Source organism: Montipora foliosa, chromosome 14, assembly GCF_036669935.1.
Source record: "Montipora foliosa isolate CH-2021 chromosome 14, ASM3666993v2, whole genome shotgun sequence".
Lineage (NCBI taxonomy): Eukaryota > Metazoa > Cnidaria > Anthozoa > Scleractinia > Acroporidae > Montipora > Montipora foliosa.
Genome location: NC_090882.1, coordinates 8,837,587 through 8,860,086, shown reverse-complemented (window position 1 = coordinate 8,860,086; position 22,500 = coordinate 8,837,587). Strand labels below are relative to the sequence as shown.

The following is a 22,500-nucleotide window of genomic DNA, read 5'->3' as shown; positions in this document are numbered from 1 at the left end:
TGACTCAAGTACAACCTTCTGGTCGAAATGTGTTCAACGCAAGTTAAACACACAAAGTGAAAAAAAAAACGTCTCCAGTCGGTCTTGTCGCATTAGTATAGATTACGATGTTAATAACCATAGTGGGGGCGATGACGGTGGAGGCAGAGAAGTGCTTTAACTTACCCATCCCTCCCCCCCCCCCCCCAAAATAACTACAATATATCTTGGGAAATTGGTTCCTCTTAATTAAACATCATTTGACGTTCACTCACAAGCAAAGTCTATCGGTCCCTTCTCTCCCCCATACAAATGTTGATAATGTGGTGCAAAATACTGTGCGAGGTCGGGCAAGCCTTTGGCCGTTTGTAACCCGATATTGGACTAGGGGAAGCCGGGGGGAGAGGGGGAAGTAGGGAGAGTTTAATCTTTTTATGCGTTTAGTGGCGCAGTGCAGGTGCAGACACTAGAGGGGGGTTAGTCTGATTTGTTAATTTACCTTAACCAAATTCGCAATTAGTTAATCAGAAGCCTTGTCTCGTCAATACTGTCCTGATATCCAGATATCCTGCGATATCAAATTGCTGACCTGATATGGCTACCATATCATGCTCACTTGACCGAATTCTGGTCTCGCTTCGGTATTTTGACTCGACTGCGTCTCGCCAAAATACGAACCATGGCTTGACCAAACTCGAAGCGAAGCGTACCAAAGAGGTTCGATTAGCTTTAAGTATTAATTATGTGCATTTGGTAATTATGGAATAGACTCATCACGGACATTTTAGAATGTGCCTTGATGCAATTTCGGAGACGTAAAGTATACATAGAACGAAGCATTTATGTATATATAAGGTTGATCTTATTTTTAACAGTCAACTTTAGCATAACAGTGATAGATTGTGTCGTAAATGATGAACATAAGCTCTAGATCATATACACACAATAAGAAATATTGTGTAAATATTTCTACATTTTCACCATAATTACACCTCGCTTGATAATAAAAAAAACCGAAAAGCTTCAAGATCTTGTTGGACTTATGTTTTTGTTCCGTGAAGAACAATTTGTACGAAACGGAAGGATTTCAATTCGCAATGTGTGTGCTATTAACAGAAGCCTATCACCATTGAAGATGATATTCTTCAGCAAGGGCGTAGCTACGGGGGGTCCTGGGTGCCCGTGACCATCCCCCCCCCCCCCCCCTTCTCTCGCCTTTTTTAAGCAAACAACCTACAACTGGTGGCGAAAACGCCATGACAATCTGGTGAGTACCCTCACTTTGACACAGTGTGACTCCACCCCCTTTGAAAAATCCTGGCTACGTCCCTGCTTCTGCTATTAAACAATAATTTACATACCATGCATGCGACCACCTCGAGTTCCGTACTCCGCGTGAATTTCAACTTTAATTTTAGTCAAATGCTCAGCCATAATACAAATGGAGCTCAAAGGAGTAAAAAGATCTGTTCACAGTATACGTGCAAGAAAATTAAACTTAATTATCATAATCCTAATCACATTAAATGATTTAGGAAAAAGATGCACTAGTTATGGCATTTGGCGCACAGTGTATTTACAACTATTACAGCAAGCTATTACAGCCAATAAAATGGAGTATGGCATAATTACTGGGAAGTCTTCCCAGTAAGGGAATTCGGCTTATCGAATTTAGGCAAACCGAGATATTGCTTCTCTTTGAATGAGATGTAGCTGGTCTGTCGTAGGCTATTCCCCAGCAAGGCCAAACAGCACAGTAAGCCGATTAGCCGATAAAAGCATAGCAGGTGATTTCGCCTAATCTTATTTAACGTTCCTATACCCTGGTAGGGTACTTTATATGTTTGTCAATTTTCCATCACGAAACAAAGGGCAATATAACTTTCTTCTGAATTATGGAATGTAGCTGGCCGATCTCAAACAATTTGCTACTTCTAACAGTCAGCCATATTAATATACTCTTAAATGGGAAGCGGCGCTATAACATTACAATAACCTGGCACAGAACACAACGCAGCCTTCGATTCAGAATCCGATCAATAACACACCAACTGTTAAGGCATTGTGCTTTGTGACGAGGTCACAGTTCAAATATTACTCTATTTAATCCAATTGGAAGACATACCTTATTGAGCAACCGTACAATTGTCTTGACTGTCGATAGTTTTTTTTTTTATATTTCACAGCATTTTTATATTTTATAACACATATTTCTAAAATAAGCTTTGGTTTAATTCTGGGATATTTTTTATAATGTTAGCACTATGTAAATTTCATCTATTAATATCTATTCTTATTTATCAAAAGCGTCATTTAACTCTCAAAGTCATTGTTCAACACTACAATGTCTCTTGCTAAGTTCTCTTCGTTTTTCTTCTTTTCACTTCTAAGGCATATATCTCCCACCTAGACCGTGACGTCATATATTCTACACCTAGACCGTGACGTCATCTTCAGAAAGCTTCTCGCTGCAGTAGTATGCCTGTGATTCATCAAGTGATTCAAAATCCAAATATGGAGCGTCCTCTTGCATCATCTCTTCCAGTGATCTTGTCGCACTTTCAAATGTCGGTCTCTCGCTGGGCTCATCTTTCCAACAAGTTAAAACCAGCTCAAATCTGAAAAAAAAGGCATTTGGTTTTAAGATAGGGATGGTGAATGATACTTTAAGAACTATTTGTCTCGCGAAATAATCGTCCAATTTCATGGGTCTCGCATTCACGCTTTTTTAGCGGGTATGTTCCTTCTCGCAGCCTCGATTTTTCCACGATTTTTTCGACTTTTTGCAAGGCTAAGAAAGCCTCGAAGTATCAATTTGTTTGTTCGTATTTATTAATAACGAGCCTGAATGTTTCTTACTCGCATTTTGAAACATTGGAAGTCTTGGTCTCGCAACTTTAATTAAAAGCAAAATATCTTGGTCTTGCAAAGAAAATTGCTAGTCTTGCCTTGTAGCAAAGGCTCGCATTTACTTGTGTGATAAGCTTCAAGGAACGTTTCTTATACCGCTACATTACGTGCATGCCACACGTGAATTGTATACCAACCGTGGCTAGTGAATGTTTTTTAACATCATGGTCCCCCCATGCTATTAACTCGGGGGGAAAAATTGCGGCCCGCTTCCCAAAACCCTTACCCTATTTATGACCAAAATCTGCGGTTTTCCCTACTCTGTTTATGACCTGACCAAAAATTTGATACCCTATATATGAATTAAATCAATACTCTGTTTGAGACCTGCCTTATAATTAATTCCCTAGTTCCGACTAATGGTAAATTGCCATAAACATAATTTGTGAAGGGCTTTTGTTGATGGTCTTATCTTAATGATGAAAAAATAGCTCCTTCTTAAAACATATCAAGACTAGAGTGCAAACCATACCTTATTTATGACCAAAATAGTCAAAATGGATATCCTATTTATGACCAAAACGGCTAAAAAACACATGCCTATATAGTCCATATAAGCCCCCCGGGCTATTAAAGAACCTTTGAATGCATAAATGCTTACATGAAGCTGCTCAACCAAGGGCAATTTGCTTGAGTTTTAGCAGGAGTAACGACCTATCATTTGAATTATGCAAAGTTGTGCAACACTTTCTCGTGGCATACCATGACGGAGTATCACTCGAAAGGGTTGCTTAACTAGGATGTACACTACGATTTCAGACTGTTGTTTGCATATGACGAGCTGCCTGATATAAGAAGCAAAGCTTGTGGAACTGGCCTGACGAGACAAAATCGCCAACACAATTGACTGCCTTATTCTGGTAACAAATCTTTTGGAACTTGTCATCTGACTAGTGACTATTTAAACTGGGAGTCCATTACACGGAGCCAGAAACTACCTTACTTGATCTGTAAAGTAGCTTTTTGCTGACCGTTTATTTTTAGTACTATGTATATCAAAATGTGTTTCGAAGAAACTGCTCAGAAGAATTTGAGTATTATCTCATGAAATATGAGCCAATGGGTTCATTAAATCGATAGGTTCAGCATCAGTTTTACTTACAGTTTATCAGAACATGTGTTTGGTTGTTCCATGCGATATCCCGTTTTGAGAAGATTGTACAATTCTTTGTTGTTTATTCCAGGATAAGGATTTCCTCCTGCAATAAGATGTTTACAAGATAAATTGTGTGATGAATGGCTAGATGGCTACATCATTGCCCAAAACTGGCAAAAATAACGAGGCCACTATCCAGTTATAAGCGTGGTCAATAAAGAATTTATTATATGACTTCCGGGGAAATTCGGGACACAGCAGGTTCATCCCAAGCGTGCAAGGTAGCGCTGTCTCGGCCGCTCGGGTAGCCAATCACGGCGCAGGATTTGGTTTATCTTGTCTGCTCACAGAGCCAGCCACATGATAAATAAAAGTAAACCAACAGGTGTAAACTGCGCATACCCAGCCTTTAGACCAAAAACATACAGTGTTCATGTCTTTTTTTGTTTTTGTTTTTTGTAAAGAGCAATTCTAGACTGTTTCCGGTGCAATCTCAATCAGGATGATATTTAATTAAGAATCGTCTCGGAATTTTTGTAGAAATGAAAAGCAGTCCAGATAACCTAGCTATATCGAACAACTAAGCAGGGCCGAAGCCAGTATGAGGCAATTCAGCCTCGGTCATGACTCTTTTTGTTAAAAAAAATGTTTTATCAGTCCAAGGAAAATTATAAAGCTTGTTTTCTGGCAATAATTATTCAAGGAAGAAGCGGTAGAAAGATGCATGTTTTCTTGTTTTGTTTGATTATTGCAGTTAGCAATTATAACACGTTGAATTTCTATACTCAATTCTAAATTAAATAATACCAGATTTTTTTACATTGGAGGAGGAGTACTTGGATAAAACACTGTAGAAAACTTTTGCTATTTTCTTCCTTACCCATTGTGGAAAGCTCCCATAGAAGGATTCCAAAAGACCAGCTGAGGGAAAAATAGTTTTAAATAATAAAATATCTCTTGCTACTTAATTCATTTTGGACAAAATCGTCTTTACAGTGGTACTACGACCAAAAAAAATTGTTTTTTTCCTTTGGATTTCAAAACTATGTTAACTAAACACTAACTCACCCAAGTTTTAAGTTCTGATTTTAAAAAGACACCTGTTTATTTTAGCTGGAATTTTCTTATTTATTGGTCCGCCATTACTAACTTTAAAATCTTGAGAGAGCTGAGTCGAGGAGAAAATGACGTCAAACACTCACTAGTTTAAGAATGCAATGCGTGTGTACGTGGCCAAATTAATATGCAGCACGGGAGTTTCGGGCTTTCAGACTTTTCAACCCGTGTTTTGTATATATAATAAATTGCGTTTACACGCTGAAATTTTAAGCTAGTGAGTAAATGACGTCATTTTCTCTAGATCCAACCCTCTGAGGTCCAATCGGCCAGTTTTGAACGTGAGTAATGGCGGACCATAAAATCCAAAACTTACACTCAAAATAAACAGCCTTTGGATAAAACTCAAAGCTCAAAATTTTGCCAGTTAGGTGTTAAGCGCACACGCTTTCAAAATCTGAAGAAAAAAAGGAAATGATTTTTTGATCATAGTACCATTTTAAGTAAAGCTCATATAGTGATGAAACCACGTAAATAACGTTTTTTAGTGAAACAGACCGTCCATTTAACAGATCTCAGGGGTCCGTAATCGTTTTACCCGAGACATTTGACAGCCTTGTGTATTTGACATCGAAGAATTTATGCTAGCCTCTACGTACAGTGATGAATTTATCAACAAAGGAAAAATGAATGACCAACTAATTCCAAGTAGGTCCGGAAGACATACCATATCGAAAAAAACCTTTTGTGAGTTTCTAATAGCATTTTCCGATACATTATTTATTGCGCTGCTGAACTGTTTTGTCCGTCGTACGTTTGCGCAACTTGACAAGTTTAGGGTAAATTTTTCAGATCTGTGTTAATCTTCTCCATCCTAAACCATCGTTGTTCCTTTTTGGTTTATTACTAACTCTTTAGTGTTTTTCTGTCTTAGTAAACTACTATTTTTAGGTTTTCTTCCAAATGTAATTTTGTACGTGGCCAAAATACTGTGACTGAGCCAACTACTTTTAGAGGCATTTGTCCTAAGTTAGTCTACCAACTTTCCATGAAGTTATGTTACTTTATAACTCTCTAATTTAAAAGAAAGAAACTTATGCATCTCTTTTGGTGCTGTATTCACTGTTGTAGAGTGTTAAAGAGGCATTTGTTCTAAGTTAGTGCACCAACTTTACAGAGAGTTATGTTACTTTAATTATAGCTCGCTGAGTTTAAAACAAAACTTACACATCGCTTTTGGTGCTGTATTCACTGTTGTAGAGTGTTAAAGAGGCATTTGTTCTAAGTTAGTGCACCAACTTTACAGAGAGTTATGTTACCTTAACTATAGCTCTTTAAGTTTAAAACAAAACTTACACATCGCTTTTGGTGGTGTATTCACTGTGGTAGAGTGCTTCAGGCGCCATCCACTTTACAGGTATCTTTTTGCCTTTCTTTAGGTGGTAAACATTCTCATGGGTTTGCCGCATCAATCCAAAATCAGAAATTTTTACTACTTTGTCCTCGCCAAGCAGAACATTGCGGGTTGCTAAATCACGATGAACAAATCCGTTACTTGACAGGAAGTTCTGCATGAAATAAATAAATAAATAAATAAATAGATAGACAGACAGACAGACAGACAGACAAACAGACAGATAGATAGATAGATAGATAGATAGATAGATAGATAGATAGATAGATAGATAGATAGATAGATAGATAGATAGATAGATAGATAAGAAAACTACAAAATTTAGAGAAGAAGCCACATCAGCCTTAGCTGGTTTTCATGTGGATCTTCTATCTTGGTAGAATAGGAATTTGGAGATGTTGGGTTTTGCAGGGAATAAATAATAAGGAAAACGTGCTAAATCAGTAGAGAAACTATTGAAGCCACGAAAGGCTTTCCTGGCTTGAATAACTTGATATCTCTACTGTCATCTTACCCTGATTCGGGGAGTAGCCATGGAACACACAAATTTCTCGAATGAAAAATGTCCCTTGGGTTAGCTGCGCTGGATCTGCTCTCGTCAGTAAGGTGCTACGTATCCAGCGTAGTTGCGCCGATGGTGTAGTAGATACCACGCCCGACTCGTATGTGGGGAGAAGCGGATTTCAGAGACGTGTGTTGAAAGCCGCCTCTAATTTTGTTTACATCTTTCTATCTCTGTCCTAAATCAGTGCTTGCAAAAATAATAACACGCGTGCGATGCATAGCGTAGCGAGTGCACGCGTTAAGGAATTTACAAACTGTAGCACATAAAACTTATTAACAATCACTGGATAAAACCATACCGCAACACAAACGAAATACTGGGAAGGCTCTACTGCTTTTCAAAGGTGAACGAGGCTAGCATGTCAAATGTTTTGGGAGTTTGCTGTTCCCAAGCTCTGCAACTTACCATTCCGCGCGCTATCTGCCACGCAAAGCTAAGAAGATCCTTTACGTTGAATTCTTCCTCCCGTTGCACATTGTCATGGCAACCACTTTGAGTGACATGAACAGGTTGAGCTTCTAAGTGATTCTCCACTCCTTTCATTTCCGGTTTGATTTCTTCTGCCTCTTTTTCTTTGCCAGCAGCTTCCACGTTAAGCTTGGAAAGATCCATGGTTTCTTTCTCGTTTCCCGTCAGCAGTTGCTTTGATTCATTATCCATATCCGTACTAAATTGCACTTTAATTGCAGCCAACCTTAAGCGATTTTCCTCGTTACTGTAGTTCTTTTGATAGCTTTTCTACCGGAGGGAAAAAATCAAAGGATATTAATAAGAGACTAAGGGATTAAGATTAAAAAGGAGAGGGGGTTGGTATCTTGAGGTTGCAGAATCAATGGGGCATTCCCCCAAAAATGTGGCAATTAATAATTGGAACCTAACTGAAAACTGCTACATCAGTAATAATTATAGCAATGGCACAAAGTAGGAATTACGATGAGGTGCCTCTCCAGAGTGTTTACTTTATTTCTCTCACGATATCATGATATGCATTTTTTTTTTCATTTAATTTTTATTTTTTGCTCCTTCAAAGCCACCCAATTAACCCCCCCCCTTCCCCCCCCCGCCCCCGTCGCTAAATTTTCCCCTGAGACTTTCGCCGAAGCCTCGGCGTTTTAGAGGAAGCAAAAGCTGGCTTTACGACGAGAATCAAAAGGTGCTGGAATAGAATGTGTGTAAATGGGACTGACGGAACTCACTAAAGTAGTTTGGTGTTTTAACTTGTGAAAGAGCTTCTATCAATGCTTTCGATGTTCTATCCTGTTCTACCCGATTTTCAACTAAGACCTGTAATTAAGTTTCAACATTAAAGGAGAAAGCCGCATTAGCTTAGTTGGTTTTCAGCGGGTCCTTTATCCTGTTCAAATTGGAATTTGAATTTTTTTTTTTGGAGGGAGGAAAACCGAAGTACTCGGACAAAGGCGAGAACCAAAAACAAACTCGATCCGGTATCGAGCCCTGGCCACATATATCGTTGGGAGGCAAGCGCTCTCGCCACTGCGCCATCCCTGCTTATGTGATATTAAATTTACCTGTATTCTCTTGTTCCTCAGCCAGTGTAATAGATCTCCGTATGGCACATATTCTAACACTAGAAATATTGGATCTGAGTCAACGCAACAGCCCAGCATGCTAACAATATTCCTGTGTGAGCCAATCGCCTTCATGAGTTCAATTTCCTCAAGAAATTGATTTCTCGATTCCTCTTCTGTTGTGTCTAGAGATAAGATCACGTGATCAGTTCTGAAAAAAAACTTTTCAATGACGTTGCAGCTGGTTAAAATGGACATACGCACCATAAAACAAACTTTCATCAACCATTAGCAGAGTAGCCGGCAAACAGTACAAACCAATCAAAGGTTCACAAAAGAAGTAACAAGTTATTTGTTCTCTGGTTTCGGTGATCAATGTTACACATGAAAAACGTAGTTTAGACACCAGGGGGTGCTCGTTGGAAATTTCGAAAATAATCCCTATAAGGTACCAAGATCCTGTTTTGGGGGCGTGGCTTGAACGTTTTCTCACCCCAGGTACCAATTCTAAAACAACACATACTCTCCTGTCACATTTTTTTGGGTCAATACCCTAAATGGGACCGCAAGAACTCCCGCTGTGGACCTTTCGAGGCTAAACACCCTAAGAGGTACTAAAACCGCTTTTTCAATCCCTTATAAAAAGGTTAGACGAGCAACCCCCGTCCTTTTTATATGGAAGGTCCTCCGGGGGCTTAGCATATTTAATTCTTTACTGGTGGTTTAGACGCCTATGACTTGAGAATCATCTACTTACCTCCCAAAACTTTAACAGCTACAATTCGGTCTTCTTTCCAGTCAACAGTATGTGTTCTTGGCTTATAAAATACTTCAATTCCAGGGGATTCTTTGAACGTGGCTTTAAACACCTTGCCAAATGCCCCTCGACCAATCTCTTCCTTGAAGACAACCTGCTCAGGTAGAACTTCCCACCGACGGAGAGCAAAAATGGTGGATTTTGATCTAAAGGAAAATGAGCAAACTGGACTCAGTGGTTTATTCTTACTGGCCTCTATCACAAATTAGAATAAATCTGCTGGCGTTCTATCACGAATGCCGTTCTCTGATTGGCTACGCTACACTATTTTATTGTGGACAGTGAGTAGCCTAGCAGTGTGCAATGGGGGCCGCTTCTTTGCGTTTTTAAATTGTCTCTGAAGAGAATTTAGATAAAAGTTTTGAAAGACTGGTAGATTACAATTATTCGCTCTGAATTTCTATCTTTGCATGTTAGTTGACTTGGGCTGCACCCTCGTCAAAAGAACTGCGTCCTCGTGACAGAAATGTCGAGCTCATAATCTAATTGTTTAGTATGGGCGTTTATCGGAATACAGGCTTCAAGTGTGTCATTAGGAGACGGGCACCGGGTAATTTGAGTGCCAATAAGGGTAATAATTTCCCCCCCCTGGTTTGACCATCTAGAGGAAAGTTTTTCTTCTAAGGAAGTTCCGAGTTCTAAAGCTTTTGCCCGCCTGTGAAAACAAGTTACCCCCCTCCCCCCCCTGCTAAAAACGTTAGTGAAACCCCTGCAAGGCTTGACCACATGTAACTGAGTAAACGTAACAGTGGCGGATTCAGAGCTTTAGCCACAAGGTGGCCACAAAATATATTCAGATGTCGTGTCGGCAGGGAAGAAAGAAGGCTTTCTATGCTTAGGAAGCGTAAATTACACACGTTCACCATCTTTTTCCTTTTGCTATTCGGCTTCGTCTAGAGGTCATTCTGATACTGGTCTATACCCGATCCAGGGTCCTGCGACTTTTTTGACCTTCTACTTTTTGAAACGGTTATCGATATCAAACGCAGCTAGCTCCGGAAAGCAATACATAGGGCTTCAGTCAATGGGTTTATAGACCAAGAAAAGTGAGCGAAGTAAAAGAAGAGAGGGATCTGGGGTAAGGACCATCTCTTTTTTCTTCGTCCGCTTCCTAGCTTCGCGCAAGATTTCTTCACAAGAGCAAGAAAAATGCTTTACAGGCAACAGCAGTATCGACATATGAAAAGCGCAATGAAAAGCGTTATGATGTTTTTATTTTGAGCAAAATTGTTGAGGTATAAAAGTATAATTTTATAAAGTGTAGATGAACTAATCATGGCGCTAAAAATACGTGTTGCGGTGACGGTGTTTCGTTGACTTTTCTTGCGGTGATGCTGTGTTAGTTAATTTTTTTGCGGTGTTCAGAACCACCCCCCCCCCCCACCCCCCCATGTCCGCCTCCTCTTCGCTCTGTAAACTACAACCTATGGGGTAATAACATCCCGTCACCCCCCAAACCAAGAACAATTACTTCTGGTCACTCTTTTTTGTATCTAAGCCGCAAACTGACCGTGGAAGTCCCTCCCAGTGGCCTTGAGAAGTTGTAACAAGATAAATGAACTCAAAAGTAACATTTTTAGTTTTGTCAATTGTATTATGCAATAATATGTCAAGTATCTACTTTGATATCTATCGTAATAGTAAACGTTTTATATTGTATTTTAAATTTCAACCATTTTAATATTTTAATTATTTAGCTCGAAGGTATTAGCTTTATAGCTACTCTCAAATTCGAATATGTCTATTCGAGATTCAGAAGAAAGATGGCATTGAATTACCTCCTTGGCCTCAGGTTATGAGCAAGTCGCCTCCTTCTTTTTGCTTTCCGTCGAAGCGCAAATATTAACATTGAAATGATGATAAGTAGGGCGCAAAGTCCTCCGATTAAGGCAGATAACTGTGTTGCAGACAGCCCTTTACCACCGTCAGATTCTGGAGATTTGACAATGCGAACAAGAAGGTGAATATTATTTAAAGTAGAGACATTCGGCCTATATTCGTAATTCCAGTAGAGATAGAAATGCCGGCTACCATCGTGGCACCCGCCTCCTACGGACGGAGACGCCCTTTTGGCTCGTCACACAATCTTCCTCGTCCACGTGGGGGACCAAGATTGCGTTACGAGGCTAAAGAGTCTCTGCGTAGTAGGCTATCATGGGATCAGTTTCTTTCCGAAAAACTCTTTCGTAAAACTTTCCTTTGCTGAACTAAAATACCATACCAAAATTCCTACTCTAATCTCACCTTAAATGTCTAGAAACGGAAACTTCTCACAGTATGCACAACACCATTTTTTTTGCCTAGTCACCACGCTCTTCTCGGTGGTTATCTTCGCTATGGCTCAGATTGCAAGAGGAAATTTTCAAAAACGTACCTGACTGAAGTGTTTTTATTATCCACGGCCTTGATCTCTCGCTCTCTCCCAGTTCATTCCAGGCCGAGATCTCGATCCTGTACAGCGTGTCACATGATAACGATATAGTAAAGTTGGTCGTCATAATGTCAGTGAGGTTAACTTGGTACCAGGGCTCCTCAATTTCTCGTGGCTGAATTCGTTGGTAGTTTACTGTATACATGGTCAGTGGACACCCGTTGTCTGCAGAAGGGCTCCATGTAAGGATCACATCACATCTCGGTGTTTCGGTTTCCTTGTTTTTGATGACAGGAATAGACGGAACCTCTGTAATAAGAAAGAACAGAATCTAAAGCATCAGCTGGAGAACAATGCTTCACCTCAGAAATATTCTAGCACGTACGGATGCTTGAATGTACTGCAGCGAAATTAGTGACACAAACATCCACTTTTCTTTAGCAGTGTCAAATTATGACAGTTAACAACTCATGTACTAGAGTGTCAACTGATCAATAATTTTGGTAGAGAGGATGAGTGGACATCACTTAGGATTAAAAACAAAATCTATCAAACGGTAGATGAGCCCTCAATTGACTAACGGCCCCACATCGACGAGCTGGACTGGCTCCCACCCACACAAGTTAATCACAGGTCATGATAGACGCCAAACGTTCCTGCTGCTCTGCCCAGACTACCTCGGGAAGATAATGGTCTCACAAACATCGGAAAAGTTACAAAGACTAACCAATTAACGCATCTTGTAATATATCAAACACGAGATACAGTGTTTCATCCGGATATCCAAACACCGAAAAGAGAGTTGAAAATATGACATGCAGCGGAGTATTTTTGACGAAATTCGAGGTGTTTAGATAGCCGATGAACCAGACTGTCTCGGGTGTTTGATATACCTTATCAATCGACTAAGAAAAACTAAGGGCTAAACGGAGAAGTTAAATCGTCAAAATCTATGCTAATTAAGACCGAGTATTTAAACCTCCTTCATGGTTGTGATTTTCTTTGTTTTGACTTGATGAATGATAACTGAGTTTGAGAAATATCTTTTCAAAATCTATGCTAATCCAAATCTCCTTCACGGTTGTGATTTTCTTTGTTTTTGAATTTTTTAAAATAAGTTTGAAAAGTTTATATGATGCTTGTAGTCACCATCACTGCTTCACTTGTTTTTTTAATAGCATCAATATATGCAGTGCTGAAGTGAACGCCAACAGCAACAAAAATAGCAATATGCATTTTATGCATCAATTTTAAGCAATTTCAGCACTGATCGCGGAATGGTCATAGAATTAACTAAAATATCAAAATAACTGTTCAAAACTATAGAAGAACTCTAACAAAACACAGGGAAGCCAAGAAGGGACATGGATGGACAAAACTGGAGAGGATTGAAATGGATTGAATTTGAAAAACGTCGGCCCACCTTTTTTCAAATTTATATCAGTCTATATCAAAATGTCATTTACAAAGCTGGAAAATCATTCTCAGTTGTTATGTGGCCGTGATTTTGCAAATGAAAGACTCTTGCTCTGCCAATTTGACGTTTAGAGCTCATAATTAACAAAATTAAACAAAATTACCTAAAATAGCGTGACCTAGCCACTTTAAGAGGGGAAATTTTTTAATGCTACAGTTTTCATACTGTTTGGCAATATCCTCTCTTACAACCTCGTTGAGGTATCCTATTATCTAATCAAGTCTCAAGAGGTTTACAGTAGAAGGCTCCACATACATTTGGAGCAGCTTTCGATGATTTACGGGCTGTATGAAGGACGATTCAAGAAAGTGGGCATTAGCAGATTTGAATTAAATAAGGAAAAATAAGGATTTATTCCACATTCAAAATTAACTTTTGAATTTGTAATTGATAATTGGGACCTGACGTGCTCTCGTTCTGGGTCTATCTATTTAACCCCCTTTTTTTTTTTTTTTTTTACAAATTTTCCCGTTTTATAGTTCCTTTAACTTTCATTCAGTTTCATCAAAATTGAAACAGACTCGCCTGTGGCCAAAACAACAGGACAGAGCTCGAGCTCAGGCCTAAATCAATGTCTCGGTCCGAGAATGGAGGAAGCAAATAATTTCTTCTCTGAAATGCATTATTGAAACTATCTTTTCTCTCTTTCTTATTTCAAGTTACATTAATTATCAATATTACCTCGACCAGTCTTGAAGTTCCATATCTTACTATCACTCAAATTACTCTCGCTATGAGCACTCCACGAGGTAACTGCTACATCATACTCTTTTCTGCAGTTGAGGTGTAGCATATAGCTGGTTTCATTTCTGTTCACGGTAACCGAGTGCCAATTGCTTTTTGCCTCGAGGGATATCACTTCCCTGTAGTGCACAATGTATTTGTCAACTGGACAAGCCCAGGAATGCTCCCACGCCACGACAACGATCGTGCTTGTTACTTCTTCGGTCGTGTTTACGATGACAGGAACGCCTGAAATAATGATTGAAGAAAACTTGTTAGTCATAAAATTTCGATCATAAGCTCCCCTTCCGAAAATAAATCGCCAAATTTATAGCTTCAAAACTCCTTTCGAAAGTAATTTCCTACGCGTACGAGAGTAAGAAAATGTGTTGAATTTTTTTTCAAAAAAATAATACACATACCGTTACTTCTTCCGATCATAAGGCCTTCTGCTGCAGCGTTTCTTTTCTATTTCATTTTCGTCGTAATGTTATGTTCAGAACCTTCTGATGTACATTTCGATACATCTAAAGAGTAGAGAACTAGCCTTCTGTTTCTTATCGTTTCGTTTGGATAATTTTTGAGACCCAGTTTTTATGCGGAACTTTATTTTATTTACAACAGAATATTTTAGACTTCGAGTCCTGTAAATTACTTTTGAAAAACAAAGTCCCTTACTGTAATTATTGTTATTAATAAAGCTTCCGCCATCACCATTATGCTTGATATCATTAAAATTTCTGCCCAGGCATTGTTCTCAGCAAATTTTGATACATTACCTCTTTTGTGTGACGCCGCATGGGACGTCATTATTAATATTGTGGTATCACACTGAGTGAATGATATCTGCAGTACATTTGCGAGTGCAACCCATGGATTACTTAGTACCATATTTATAGTCAAACTACAGTGTGATAGTACCTGTGATAGTACCTTGAAATTCGATATCTTGCTCTCTCTTAAATTAATTTGCTCACATCCAATTCGTGAGGAAATCGCTACTTCATACTCTTTGTTACAGTTGAGATGGAGCATCTAACTGGTTGCATTTCTGTTCACAGTAACTGAGTGCCTCTCGCTTTTATCCCGTGTGACATCACTTCTCTGTAGTAAACGCTGTACACCTATCAATCGGGCACGCCTCTTCCAAGGGAGGTTCCCATTCTACCCCAAAGATCCCCCCCCCCGTTACTATCTTCGTTGTGTTCACAATAACAGAACTACCTTAAAGTGCCCATAACGTGAAAATTTTTATTTTCCTATTTGAAAGTCCATATCGAAAAATTAACTTTAGAGAAAGAATTTTTCGATTCGAATGAGAGGTGAATTTTCTACGATTTTCTAATGGCATTCAAATTGCCCGCCATTTTGGCACACCACTCGCTCAAGTCTTCCCTCAAGTTATGACGTAGATTCAGGAACACGTGATTAGAGAACATGAGGATTTGAAAGTTGATGTGAAAAAATAGCTGAAAGATTCGTTACCGCTCGATGCAACAACACAGCTGCTCCTGAAAAAAGAAAAAGCATACATGTGAATACCTTTTTCGACTCGGAAAACGCAATAGCCCAAAAAAAAGGACAAAATGGCCGTAGATTTTGTCTTGGCGAAAAGAAAGAACTGGGATCCCGATAAAACTTCTTCACTTTGCTAGATTCAATTCAAAGACGATGACTTCTAGTATTGTTTGGACAGCAAAATGAAAAGATCGCTGAAGACTGACAAAATTCGATTACAGGAACACACATATAGGCGTTGATTTAATTCCCTCGCGAGACCTTCCTTATCCTCTTGTTCTTTTTTGCAATTTTGTGGCCATCCCTCGTCTGCTAATGGTTCTTCCACGTAGGGTTCCGTGTAGTTCTGGGGTTCAGTGCTAGCGCTGGCTGACTCGTCGAGACCGCAACTACTCGCCTCAAATTCTTTTTTTAAAATCGCCAGTTTATTCACTTCCGGATTCAGAGGCACTTTCTTTGATGATAAATATAGGCATGATTGATTTTTTTGTTTACTGAAAAATACCAAAAACCATCGCTGAGCGATACCTTGGCGTTGATTAGAAAAGAAAAGATAAGACCCACGCCAACAACCATTCCTGAAGCTACGTCACAGCGAGCCCGTGAAGTCCTGACCAGCGGAAGGGGTGTACCAAATAAAAGTAGGAGTGAATTGGAATTGAAAAATTCTTTCCCCAAAGTTAATTTTTTAATATGGACTTCCAAATAGGAAAGTAAAACTTTTTTACGTTATGGGCACTTTAAACAATAATTACAGAAAAACCTCCGGTCAGACTGTCAAAAGTAGTCCTTCCTGAAATGTAAGTTTCAAGATCTTCTGATAATAAGCCACTACTCGCACGAATATAAAGCCCTGGGCTAAATGAAGATTTAGGTTTTTCAAGAACAAAATAATTTATCATTATTGGATCCTTCTATATTAAAGTGGTACTACGACCAAAAAAAACAATTCTTTTTTATCTTTGGATTTCAAAACTATGTTAAATAAACATTAACTGACCCAAGTTTTAAGTTCTTATTTAAAAAGGACACCTGTTTATTTTAACTGGAATTTTCTTATTTATTGGTCCGCCATTACTAACTTTAAAATCTTGAGAGAGCTGGGTCGAAGAGAAAATGACGTCAAAGACTCACTAGTTTAAGAATGCAATTCGTGTGTACGCGGCCGAATTAATATGCAGCACGGGAGGTTCGGGCTTTCAGACTTTTCAACCCGTGTTTTGCATATGTAATAAATTGCGTTTACACGCTGAAATTTTAAGCTAGTGAGTAAATGACGTCATTTTCTCTAGATCCAACCCTCTGAGGTCCAATCGGCCAGTTTTGAACGTGAGTAATGGCGGACCGTAAAATCCAAAACTTACACTCAAAATAAACAGCCTTTGGATAAAACTCAAAGCTCAAAATTTTGCCAGTTAGGTGTTAAGCAAACACGCTTTCAAAATCTGAAGAAAAAAAGGAAATGATTTTTTGATCATAGTACCACTTTAAAGCTTATTTCGTATTTCATATCATGATGGTTTGAGAATGTTTGACGCTTTGAGTGGCTAGCCGGTGCGTGATCTTAATTTTCTCAGAAGGAAACCTCGTTCTTCAACCAAAACTACTTCAGTGCATGATAAACCAACAGAAAAATTGTCTTAAACAAAAAACCTGAACGTATTCATTGCCCGCAACTCCCTGACATGGGCCCGCACGGGAAATAGAGAGAGAGAGAGACGTCGGCCAAAAACAACGTGGCGACATACAGTAGAAAGGGAGAGGTCCAGAGCAGGGTGGCAGTCCTGGAGAGAGTAATATGTTTCTAGCCTCGGCGCAAGACAAGAGCCATGGAGAGCGAATGTGGAGGCATTATGCGCCACTCTTGCACAAAGAGTTAGGTGAAGGCTTGCAGTAACTAATAGAAAGGGTAGTAACATAAAGCTCACCTCTTAGTTTATTGATTTGATCCAGCTTCAATGCCGTGCCAAAGACATAAAGATCCATCACAGATCCATGGAACTGATGGTCACTCGTATGACCGTCGTTACCAATCTCGTAAAGGTTCCCAGTGGGTTTAAAGAATGAGGCTCCTGGGGTGTATGATTTCTTCCCAACTTCTTGACCGTTAGCATAGATAAACACAGCATGTCTCACGTGATCCCATGTGACAGCCACGTGGGTCCATTTGTCCAAACTAACTATGGTACTCCTTAAGGACCACCATACTTCACCCCCGTTTTGGTGGCGTTGAAACCTGATCTTCTGGTTTAATACGCTTAAAAAAAACTGCCATGGACGATGCCAGTCGCTGTAAATCGCTGCCAACTGATTGGGGACCCATGCTGTTTGCTTAATCCAACAGGCAATGGTGAAACTCCGATCGTTAAGGTTTATTATCGGTGTACTGGCGAAGGAATTTGTTTGGTTGAAAAACGCGGCCTTACTGCCCGGGCATCTTCCCTCAGCAAAGAGTGGCAAGCTATCAAAGCTGTAAGAAAAAAAAAGAAAGAGAAAACACTTGTTTATCCTCGGTAACTGATTTAGCTAAGTCCTTCTGGGGTTTAGCAAGCAAATGTTAGAAACAACTATTTCTAACTAAGTGTTGTTTTTGGCGTCCGTCTGTCACTGGAGACAATGGAACGCTACGCCATAATTCAGTTTGTAGTTGAGTTGAAGCCCCTGCTAAGGCTGTACAGGCCAATTGTAGATCGTCAGGCTCTGTTCCAGTTGATGCAGATGAAAGACACGCTTGGATCTGAGGGCAGGGAATACAACAAGATTGTAATCCCAACTGACAGGAGGTAAGCCAGTTGCCTAGTTATACACGCCTGGCCGAGGAGTTTCTCTGACTTGGTATTACCATAAAAAACCACCAGGAAGTGCAGCCAGTGGCAAGAGGTTACTGGACTTGAACTCCGTGAATTACAGATTATCCTGACCAGTTAGCGGGAGAAAATCATCACCAACCTTACATTCTTGTCTTGACCGTCCAGCGGCCAATGGCCAAGGACTTCCATATCTGAAACAATAGCAAAATAACTGTTTCTATTGCTTCTGTATTCTTAACCTACACGGACAATTCTCAGCAAGGGGTGTAACTGATGGCCACAGAAAGACTCTTCATCAAATTTGCAACCAGTGAACCATATTGGAAACCATATTGGGCATACTGTTTTAACTCTTAAATATGTGGAGGCTGAGCTGCCCATCAATACTTTTAATTTTTTTAATGTGGTTCTTTTTTATACTTAGTTTACAATATATGAAATGTATTGTGTACATGTATTTTCGTTTTGTACCGCAGAGTACCTGGAAAACGTATGAGATTTTCATAACACTTTACCGAATTACATAAAATCACGCAAATTTGAACAAATACTTGCTCAATAAAAGCAAATGTATCTTATATATGGTGTGCTGTCGTTCATTGGCTCAAAAGTGCCAACTTTAGCTGGTTTGAAGGATTCAGTTTACGTTCGCTGTTTACCATAATATAATAATTAAAGGGTGAAAAGTCCAAAGGCTCAAAACTGGAACATCTCCAGCCCGAGGCAGTTTTCAACATGAAATCCCACCGCTCGGTGGATGTATCTTTGCCTCGTTAATTGATGGTTAAATTTTTCAGTTAGAAGAGTCGAGACCAACTGACAAATTGAAGTAAATATGTCATGTGAGGGTCGTGCTCAAAGAATATTGGCTTAAGGTCTTAATTGCAACGAGTTCCGTACATCAGAAATGAACAAGAGACAATACGAGAATCTATCTTAATCTTAAACATTCGGCTTTGCTTGAAGTGTTGGACTTATCCTCAGTTCACGTATGACCGAGAATATTTTATCATGGCGCTTAACATTAATTAAGGAGGGTGAGATTGGATATCGACTCGTAAAGGCACCTCTGGCTCCCTTTATAGCCCTACTGATCCCCCAACTCACGGAAACCAGGAGAAAGAGAGAAATTAGATCAGACGATAACGCCCAGGGGTACTCCCTTATATGGGCTATATAGGTATGTGCGGCCCCAAAGGGTATGGTTTTTTAGTCGTTTTGGTCAGAAATAGAATATCAATTTTGGCTATTTTGGTCATACATAGGGTATGGTTTTGTATTCTGGTCTTGAACTGGCTATGTTTCTTTTTCACAGAACCTACGTTTTCATCATTATCGATAAGACCATCAACAAAAGCCCTTCAAGTGCCACTACGATGAAAATTTTTGCATGTCCTTTTTTCTTTAGATTTTGAAAATAGTTGTATCATGCCAATTCTTATCTCAAAGTTCCCACGGGAAGTATGATTATTGTAACGTAGTTTTTCGGTTTTCGCTGTCCGCCATTACTCGAACGGCAAATGACCGTGAGCCAGGAAAAGGGTTGGGTCTAGCTGGAGCACCTGGGGTCTGACGTCATACGCGCAACACTCAAAATTCCCATGCCATCTATGAGATGTGAGAGATCGCCGAGTTGCTTTTTGCCGATATTATACACATTACTCCTTGATCGACTTGTTCGTTTTGTCAAACGCCACTAAACGATGCGCGTATGACGTCACGAGCCAAATCTTGCGTGAAGACCGCTCACAAAATAATCGCAGGCTTCTCCAATGCCGTCCGAGTAATGGCGGACAGATTTTTAGCGGTTTTTGGCTGGCTATTTCCCGACTTATCTCGCTTCTATCGTTCCAAATTTTAATGCATTTTATTATTTTGAACATATTGACTTAATTGACGTTGAAAAAATCCGAAAAGAAAACCAAATGTTTTCGTCGCAGTGGCACTTTCACAATGCCTTTAACATCGACCCAAAGTAGCCCAAATAATTATAGGGCGGGTCTGAAACAGGGTATTGATTTAAGGGTAAGATATTAAACAGGGTATCGAATTTTTGGTCAGGTCTTGGATAGGGTAAGGGGGCCGAACACGACCATTCATTTTCTCTGGGAATACCGGGCGATAATGGCGATGATCTAATCTTATCAAAGAATGTCCTGGATTCTTTAACAAGTCCTTAAAGAGATGTGAAGGTGACGGGACCGAGAGATTAACGTCGCCGACCAGAACTGAAATCAATCATCCGGAGCTGGAAACCTGGTTTGCTTGACGCAGGAAATAATGAATATCTAAGAGTCAACAGATAGTTAGCTTACCAGTGACGGGTTTCTGGATGGCTTTGGTTGGCTGAGTCGTCGCGGGTGTCACAGGCACTGAAGAATTGCAGTAACAGAAAAACAACAATCATTTAATAATGTACAGACATTGAATTAACGCGCGCGCAGAGCACCATAGTTAAGAAAATATGGTAACCCATCGATGCGAGAAGATTTGGTTTTGGTCACCGTACGTCCGTCCACCCCTCCATGTATGCCAATGTGATCAGTATGACGTAACCATATCACGGGCTTATCCAGGAGGCAATACTCCAGTTGACACTCTAGCTAATTTACAGCATATATCTTTGATATTGGACATCAATGTTATGGTCAATTGACACCTGTCAAAACAAGGTATCCGCTGACCAGTATCGTGTGACCATATCGCGGGCTCAAGCTAGACCTTATCGAGCTCAAGCAACCTTATGGAGCTCAAGCTAGACCTTATCGAGGTCAGCTGCTTTTTTTAGGTCATTGCTGACCAGGGGCCGGTTGTTGATTGTATCACAGGCTCAGGCCAGGTCGGACACTCACACCTGAACATAAACGAGGCTTCATTTTTCGCGGTCTTTCTGTGGCTCGACGCGACTACACGGTAATCCTACGTCAACAAAAGATCTTGACAGCCGATGCTTTTCGTGTTCACGTATGGTTCGGAAAATATTTTTTTTCTTGCATTTTTTGCCGATTTCAATCCGGGTTTGACATAATATAGCTGTGCTCAGGACACACTGGTGGCTACGTAGTTATTCAAGTCGAGCATTGGAGGGATATAAACTTAAAGCTAAGTGTTTTTCTTTAAATTTGTTTAGTGCTGCTTTTTTGCTCTGAATTGCAATTTTTGGCATGAGTCTTATCTCAAGATCTTTAATTTTGAATCTACTACTATGGTTGCAAGATGCCTGGACGGCCTATGACAGAAGAACAGAAACGAAAGAAGAGAGAAAGAGAACGAGAACGAGAACGACAAAACGGTATACCAGTAATAGCTCAAACGTGGTGAAAGAAGTTACTCCACAAATTCTTTTCCTGGACACTAAACCGTTTGTTATTTAGGTTCGTCTTTTATTATAGGTTTACTTGGTAAAACGGACGCACTTACCGCACATCAACACAAAGATTGAAATTATGCAAGCCTGTAGATAGAAAAACAAAATTTTCGCAATAATTTTGAATTTAAAAGCAACTTAAACGCTAGTGCATAACGTTTCGGTGTCATCTCGTTGCCATTTCACAAATGCAAAATTTTAAGTCTGACGGTTCAAATATATTTGTTAGTTTAGGTGCGAAAGAGTCAAGAAAAACATCAGGACCGGGTTGTTCGAAAGCCGGCTAGCGCTAGCGCTAACCCAGGTTTAAAAGTTAACCGAGGTATTAGTTTTTCTTCCATAAACATGTTTTTTACCGCTTACGTTTTGTGTAGTTTGAGCTTAGTCAAGCTCAAAACTGAAGGACAAACAGTATGAACACAAAACCTCATCAAAAAGTTAGAATACTCAAATCAAAATTCTGGCTAATGCTGGGTTAGCTTAATCGGGCTTTAAACAACCCGGCCCAGCTTATTAAACATTGTGACAAGAGAGCAGTCTGCTTGTCGTCCGCTAGCGCGTTTAAGCCTGGTATCTTTTCCATAATGGATAGCCAATAATGTCAACATTTTGCAGAACTGGTATCGAGATAGGTTGCCAAGCCAGGGGCGGTAGCTCAGGATGAGTGTTGTTTGACCAATTCAGGGACGTAGCCAGGATTTTTCAAAGGGGAGGGGGTAAGGGGGGGGGGGGGGGTAGGAGGTCACACTGTTTCAAAGTGAGGGTATTCATCAGATTGTCATGTCGTTTTTTGCCACCTGTTGTTGCTTGTTTGCTTCTTTAATTTCGTGGGAAAAAAAAGAAAGATTGGTAAAATCCAGATCAACGA

The 22,500-nt window shown here is 39.8% G+C and overlaps 1 protein-coding gene across 1 annotated transcript in view; it reads right to left on the bottom strand.

The window, feature by feature from the left end:
* Positions 1-2,167: 2,167 nt before the first annotated feature.
* The window catches only part of LOC137985190 (platelet-derived growth factor receptor alpha-like), a 41,058-nt gene continuing 20,725 nt past the window's right edge, over positions 2,168-22,500 (bottom strand). The window contains exons 2-15 of the mRNA XM_068832714.1: positions 21,686-21,719; positions 20,581-20,637; positions 18,405-18,456; positions 17,384-17,925; positions 13,896-14,186; positions 11,741-12,046; positions 11,145-11,298; positions 9,307-9,512; positions 8,550-8,734; positions 7,426-7,758; positions 6,398-6,609; positions 4,866-4,906; positions 3,992-4,088; positions 2,168-2,597 (exon numbers count right to left, since the gene is read on the bottom strand). Coding sequence (XP_068688815.1) covers positions 2,414-2,597; positions 3,992-4,088; positions 4,866-4,906; positions 6,398-6,609; positions 7,426-7,758; positions 8,550-8,734; positions 9,307-9,512; positions 11,145-11,298; positions 11,741-12,046; positions 13,896-14,186; positions 17,384-17,925; positions 18,405-18,456; positions 20,581-20,637; positions 21,686-21,719 — 2,694 coding nt within the window. The 3' untranslated portion in view covers positions 2,168-2,413. The remainder of the gene's footprint in view (positions 2,598-3,991; positions 4,089-4,865; positions 4,907-6,397; positions 6,610-7,425; positions 7,759-8,549; positions 8,735-9,306; positions 9,513-11,144; positions 11,299-11,740; positions 12,047-13,895; positions 14,187-17,383; positions 17,926-18,404; positions 18,457-20,580; positions 20,638-21,685; positions 21,720-22,500) is intronic.